The sequence below is a fragment of the Rhamphochromis sp. 'chilingali' genome (assembly GCF_963969265.1).
Source record: "Rhamphochromis sp. 'chilingali' genome assembly, chromosome: 15".
NCBI lineage: Eukaryota > Metazoa > Chordata > Actinopteri > Cichliformes > Cichlidae > Rhamphochromis > Rhamphochromis sp. 'chilingali'.
Genome location: NC_137942.1, coordinates 23,656,594 through 23,664,194, shown reverse-complemented (window position 1 = coordinate 23,664,194; position 7,601 = coordinate 23,656,594). Strand labels below are relative to the sequence as shown.

The 7,601-nt window shown below is 42.5% G+C and overlaps 1 protein-coding gene across 1 annotated transcript; it reads right to left on the bottom strand.

Moving 5' to 3' along the window:
- Positions 1-1,011: 1,011 nt before the first annotated feature.
- On the bottom strand, positions 1,012-6,442 carry tmem150b (transmembrane protein 150B; the record flags this gene model as incomplete). The annotated part of the gene is made up of 6 exons (XM_080906068.1): positions 1,012-1,404; positions 2,818-2,995; positions 3,121-3,248; positions 3,421-3,484; positions 3,630-3,693; positions 6,378-6,442. 6 exons carry the CDS (start codon positions 6,440-6,442, stop codon positions 1,193-1,195), a joined length of 711 nt encoding a protein of 236 aa, XP_080762194.1. The 3' UTR covers positions 1,012-1,192.
- Positions 6,443-7,601: the final 1,159 nt, after the last annotated feature.

Sequence of the window (7,601 nt, the reverse complement as noted above, 5' to 3'; positions counted from 1 at the left end):
TTTTTTGTTGACATAAATAAAGATACAAACAAAATTAGATATGTTGATGTTCACAAAGCACGACCAAGATGTTACCAACAGACCCTGAGATAATATTCTAAAATAAATAAAGAACTTGGATGAGAGAAAGAGTTTGCATGCTGGAGCCAAGAGTAGGACCTCTCCCACTATCAGCATCAGCTATGAGAGCTTCATTGTTTTGCCCGCTGCAAATAGCCTTGACAAATTGCAGTGAATGCGAAACCTCCTTCTAAATTGGAGGTATCTTACAAAAAAACATGTTGGCATGCCACCAGAGGTGCATTTTCCCAGCGGCCCAATGATCAGCAGCCAGAAATGCTCAACAGCACCCCCGCTGGCCGGTGGTGTTTCTGACAATTATAAAAAAGGAAGTTTAAAGTGCAGGTAAAACTCAAGAATGAACCATTTTAAATGTATCTTACAGTACTCTCTCGTGTGTTACGCCATATGAAGGCCTTTGTTTCTCTCGTTTTCTCAATAACTCAACATTTCCTCCATACCGCCATCCTCCTTTTAAAGCTTCCTCCAGCTGACAGGTGGACAATGCTGCAGAAAAAGAGCTGATGTTCACTGGTTTTCACTGCGTGCAATCACCAGTTGATTTCACATCATGAAGATGAAAATAAGAAAACGCAAGAGAGGAAAAGAGGGTATATGAATGATTTTAAGAAGTGGCTTAAATAATAAGAGAGGGATCATGTAGAGGCTGTTGTAGCAGATTAAGATTGTTAAACAGCGCCATCATGTGTTAGTCTGTGGTTATTGCTGTATGGGACGAAGAAGTACCTGATTTTTGTCTATTTTCTGTATTTAACACGAGAACAAAACCTAAAACTAGCATTCACAAAATTTTCAAAATAATAAAAGGATAGACACGCGTCTCTGTACCCAAGTTATTTATTTGAAATTCTTCTAAAAATTTATAAATAGAAAATGCTGCCCGTATGGTAGTTGACTGTGTAATAGTAAAATAATTTACTAATGATAGTAATGACATAAACATGATGAATCACACCAAAAGATGCTGTCATAGATCATGAAACAGATCTGCCGTACTGAGTCTTCAAAATGGAAAACATGCAAATAAATTAAAAAGCAGTTCTATATATAATGACCGAACATAATGCATTCTGAACCATGTGTACTAGCACACAGATCCAGTACAGTGTTTTTAGCTAATTGTATTTATAACATAACCATTCATTTCTATTGATGCGTGGCTGCGGTCATTCGTAAACATTTGCTTCTGTACGGTGAGGCTGTGGCAGTCGATGTGTCTGAACTCGGCTGCAAAAAGGCCAAAGAGGCAGAAGAACGACATCACCAGAATCCATTCACACGCAGCAGCTCCAGAGGAAAAGCCTGTGATGTGGAAAATGGACACTGAAGGAGAGAAGAGCAGTTAAGGAGCACGATGCTGAACAACCGCACATCAGAGTAAATTCAATAGTAAGCCTAACACTAGTTGCTGCTTCATTGATGCTTTCAGACACTATAGTGTTTATTCTCAGCCCAAACACTGTCTGTGTATAGGGATGTATAGTCACAGCAGTGAGAGGGCTCATTTAAAATGCATGTGAGAAATAGCTCTTCACACAGTACGGTTCAATATGAGCTCAATGAGAATTCAGTCATTTAAAAAAGTTCAAAGAAATGGGAAACCACAGTCACAGCAAATACTGCATGTATCAGTATTTTTTCATGAATCTACAGCGGTCCTCAACACTTATTGCAATGCACTAGAAATACAGTGTTAAAACAAACGTATCAACACTCACTGGCCACTCTATTAGGTACACCTTGCAAGTACTGGGTTGGACCCATTTTATCCGCTTAAATTGTATTCATAGTACAGATTTCCATATTGACGTGACAGCATCACACAGTGGCTGCAGATTTGTCATTTGCACATCCATGATGTAAATGTCCCTTTCCTCAACATGCAGTGGTGCTTTATTTTATTGAGATCTGGTGATTGTTCATGTGTTTTGAGAGAATTGGTTGAACAAACCAATTTTTGATGATTTGAGCTTCGTGACATGGCACTGGTAGGATAAAGTGAAAATTAGTACGCTGTGGTGAAAAAGGGTAGACTGTAGGATTCAAATGATGGTCATTTGATACTAATGGGCCCAAAGTGTAGCAACAGAAACCATTACATCACCAGCAGCCTGAACCTTTGATACAAAGAAGAATTGGGCCACACTTTGACGTTATTTGTGCCAATTTCTGACCCTACCATTTGAATAGAAACAGAAATTGAGACCAGACAACGTTTTTTTCAGTCTTCTGTTGTCTATCTTTGGTGAGCCACGTGAATCATACCCTCAGTTTCCTATTCTTAGCAGATCAGCGGTTCCGAAATACTCAAACAAGCATGTTTGGCGACAACAACAATTCAATGTTCAAAGACATTTAAATCGCCATTTTTCCCCTTTCTGATGCTCAGTTTGAACTTTACAGGTTGTCTTTACCGTGTCTTCTAAATACATTAAGTGGCAACCATGTGGTTGGACAACTGGATAGTTGCATTAACAATAAGTTTTAAAAAAAAACTAAAGAAAAATCTTAATTTAATAGATATATTTTGAAGTTAGGTGATATAGAAATAGGTAGCTCATTCTGGACATATTCTTTAAAATTAAAATAACTGAAAATGTTCTTAAAATGTAAAAAAAATTAAAATAAATAAATAAATAAATACAAATTTAAAAATTCTCCACAACTGAATATTCTTACTATGGGCAAAAGCATTATCTTGGATTGCATGAAGGAGTTTGAAGACAGGAAGGATACTAACAATAACCGTGACGGTACAGATGATGCAGAAGGTCGCCCTGACAGGCCCCACCCACCATCGGTCCTGCGATGGTTGAGCCCGATAAGTTAGATACAGCTGTACCCAGAAGTAGGCCAGGCCAAGGAAGAAAGCCAGGACTGCTCCCACAGTGTGAATAATCATTAAAACTGATTGCTACACAGGACAAGCAGAGGGGAGTGGAGAGTTTGATTAGCATACAGTCATCTTCATGTTATTTTTCACGGATAAAGTTTTAATCTTTAACAGAGTAAAACAAGTTCACAAGATAAAAGTGCTACCTGGAAGTTCCCGGTGACGGAGATCGATATGGAGGAGGTGAATCCTAAAACAATGCTGGCAATGTTGCCTTTTCCGTGATCACCATAGTCTCTGACCTGCTGGAAACGGATCGCCACGACCCACAGGGCTGAGAAACACGGACATAAGGTGGTTACGAAACGAGCGAAAAATGACCAAAGCTGCAGAGAATCAAAGTGAAACTACAGCTCTGACAAATGGCAGCTGCTGTTGAATTTAAATGAAATCAGATAGCAAGCACTCTTCCTCTATATTGGGATATTTATTTGAATAATTTTTACCTAAAAAGCAGCAGATGTTGCAGACCTGGGAGAAGAGACAGCTCTGTGGGTTGGAAGTGCCACACTGGCTAGCAGCAGAAAGACAAATTAGTGAATCACGAGGTTCCTTTAAGGCTGTGAACATGACGACAGCAGCCTGCCAGTTCACCGTTATTTCAGTTTAAGTCCTTTATTCTGTACTCGGCTCTTGGAACAGAAAGGATTTACACCGACCTGATGTACGGGATTCCCTCTGTTAGGTTGACTGATCCATTTGTTACAGCTACTGCAAATCTGATGGAAAGAAATAAGGCTGTTGGTGACTGCTGAATGTTTGTGCCTTTGCAAGGATATGATTAAACATTTTTTATATACATATATAACTGTTTGAGAAGCCAAGCATACTTATTATTGCAGATTCCCAAACTTGAGTAAAACTGCTTGTGACCATGCCAAGCTCTTGCACAGTCTTCATTTTAATGTCATCCCCAAATCTGATAAGTTTAGTCATTTTCCCTTATAGTTGTCATGCTCTCATGTTAAACTCAGTGCACACACAGACAGATGTGTAAACACCTGAAAACCACCAGGACCGAGTAGAAAAAAATCAAGCACCTGGGCAGGCAGACTGCTTCTACAAACATTTGTGAGAGAATTTAATATAACATAAGGACATGAGGACATGTTCTCTAGAGACACGAATCACACTTCTCCGTCTGGCAATCTGATGGACAAGTCTGGGTTTGGCAGATGCCAGCAGAACGACTGTGACTGCAATGTGCCAGGTGCAAAGTTTGGTGGTTTTGATTATGGCATAGTTATTCAGGAGTTGGTCTCAGGCCCTTAGTTCCATTGAAGGAAACTCATAATGCATCAGCATACCAGGACATTTTGGACAGTTTCATGGTCCCAACTTTGTGTAAACAGTTTGGGGATGGTTCCTGTTCCAACTTGACTGCACACCAGTTTACGAAGCACAGTCCATAAAGACATGGGTGAGCGAGTTTGCTGTGGAAGAACATATCTGGCCTGACAGGAGTCCTGACCTCAACCCAACAGAACACCTTTGGGATGAATTCGATCAGGGACTGCAAGCCAGGGCTTCTCGTCCAACATCAGTGTCTGACCTCACAAATGTGCTTCTAGAAAAATGGTGTCTGGGGGTGGGCGTCCGGGTACACACCGGCTCACTCCTTGGTGGCCGCTTATCGGGGCCTGGAGCCTGGGGCTCGCTCGGGCCACTTCGGAGGTGGGGTGCCCCCGGCCTCTCGGCCTGGGGCTCGGTCACTCAGGCACAGCTGGCTGCCGGCGGAGCTTACAGGCGCGTCACTGCAACTACCCCTGGCTTCTGCTCCCGCGGCTGCTGAGTGAGCCCTCATCTGGGACTCTCCTCAGCTCTTACTGGGACAGTGGCGCGGCTGCCCGTCTGTTGGTCTTCCTTGGTCTCTTGTGTTCTGGGGGCCTCTGGATGTCTGGAGTTTTGATCTCCTCCATACCTGCTTCATACCCTGGAAGCGGGGCTGTGGCTCCCCACACTCCCTAGCAGATCATTACATGGAGAAACCTTTGGAATACAAGCATGCTGATCCACACAGGTATGCACACAGGTGTACACACGGGTATTCACAGACGCGGACTACACCTTTCTTGGCTGCTGCCTCAAAGCACATTGTGCGCTGTCTATCTTGCGTGCTGCACAATATCGTTTATTATTTAGTATCTACTGCTAGCTAGTTTATTGTGATGGTGCTGTTTTTTCTTATTATGTTGCTCTTTGTTGTTTGCTTTCTCTTCTGTTTTTTTTTCTCCATACAGGTGACCCAGGTGTTTTTTTTTTTTGTTTGTTTGTTTTTTTTTCTTTCTTCCCCCCTTCTCACCGTCTCTTCTCCCCTTTGGTTTTCTTTCTCTCCCTCTCTTTCTTTCATTCTTTCTCCCTGTCCTATCCCCCAGTCATGTCTGTCCCGTTTGTAGCAACTGAAAATAAAATAAATTCATAATTATAATAAAGGTCAATCAAATGGACCAATATGGCAAGGCCATGATGATCCACTTGGTAAAATAAATCCGCTTGGCATCTTTCATGGCCTTAAGACAACAATTCTGATGGCTATAGATCCAAACGGGACACAAAAAAAAAGAAAAATGCTCAAAAATTCACATAAACATGGAGAGACTTCCTGGAGTGTTGAAGCTGTTATAGCTGCAAAGGGTGGGCCAACATCATTTTAAAACCTATGGATTAAAAATGGGATATCAGTCAAGTTCACATGAATGTGAAGCTAAACGTGTAAATACTTTTAGCAATATAATTTATATTAGCTAAACTGTTGCAGTTAGTGTGTTAGTGCTAAAGCTAATGTGTAATGCATCTATACCATGAAGACCCTAGGCAGTTCTGAGAGTAAAAGTTGGTCCAACATGGTGGTAATCAACTAAATAACTAACTGAGGGATACCTAACACATGCATATACTACAAGAAAAAACATGTAATATTTCTTATTTTTAGTTTTAATGTGGTCTTGGTTAGATTGGAACACATCTTATAAAATATATTTTAATCAACAATTGTATAGCTAACATAAAAATGAAAGTTCACAGAGAGATGTAGTGCAAATCCTGCAGGCGTGGAAGCAAGATGTTTAATATAAAGTACCTTTAGGCACCTATCCTAAGCTAAATATGTACTTTAAACTGAAGACAAACCTTATAGATAACCTATACTGCATGTTTTATGTCTTTATCAGTTTGCTTGCCCACAGCTTTTCACAGAGGCATGACTGAGCTCAACCTCAAGGCATGAATAGTTGCATTTATTGACACCAGCACAACACATGGGTTGTGAATACGTCCACATTTGCTGTACTGATTTACACAGACAAGAGGTCTGAATAAAGACCACTGCCAATGTGTTTGGGTTTGAGAAATAAGGTAAAACATTTTATGAGAAGTGAGTTAAGAAAGGAAATGAAACACTCACACAGTCCAAATGCCTGCAGTGCCAAAGAAAGCCAGGCAGACGGGGAGCAATGCCCACAGCTGCATGCTGCTATAGAGCATGTGGAGATAGATACAACAAAATCAAAGCAACCTTCTCTACAAAACAAAGTTTGAACTGTAAAAAAGAAACCTATTAAAGAACATATCGACTACAGCAGAAGGCGTGGCTAAAAGTAACAGTTTTACAACACCAAAACATTAAGTTAGAGTAACAATGAGTGAAAGAGGAGGCATTTATACTCACTCTGTGATGAGGGATGACTGATTGCAGGTTGAATGGTAGCTCTCTGTTAGCTTTTAAATAGTAACTCAGTAACTTCACCACTCCCATAATGACCCTAGGACATGACATATTGGACGCTATTCCATGACATTGCACAATCAAAATCATGACTCAACTTTCTCCAACAACATTCAGCAAATACGATCACACTGGTTATGGAGAATATGTGATGTGTATTACTCAATTTTAAATACACGTAGACATTGAGGGCTATCAGGAGGGGCTATGCGCTTACCTGCTGCTCTCGGGCAGGTAGCTCCATGCCCTCCTGGGTTTTAAATGCACCTTAGAACACACATGCATCAACACTACATATGAGCGGGCTGAGGGAGGTTTGGAGTCTTCACACAACCCCATTCTCTGTTGCCTGTTGGGGCGGGGGGGCTAGGAGGAGGAGTTGGCCGTCTGATTGTGGGGCCTCCCTGCTGCTGCGGAAGTCGGGGTGGTCTGCTTCTCTCCACCCCAGGGAAGAGGGTAACACTACCTGGGTCTGGGTGTAGTTTCCCCCTCCAGGGGCAAGGGTACCTAGACCTGGGTTATAGACTACGCTTGGGGAGTGTGATTGTGTGTACAGTGTCTATTTATGTATGTCTCCAGATGCCCTCAGACATCGGTGGTTCTTTGTGTCCAGGGATGGGCGTCCAGGTACGCACCGGCTCACTCCTGGTCGCTGCTTGTAGGGGCCTGGAGCCTGGGGCTCGCTAGGGCCCCTTCGGGGTGCCCTTGGCTTTTCGGCCTGGGGCTCGGTCACTCTGGCGCAGCTGGCTGCCGGCGGAGCTCATGGGCGCGTCACTGCAACCCCCCCTGGCTTCTGCTCCACAGCTGCTGAGTGACCCCTCATCTGGGACTCTCCTCAGCTCTTACTGGGACAGTGGCGCAGCTGCCCCTCTGTTGGTCTTCCTTGGTCTCTTGTGTTCTGGG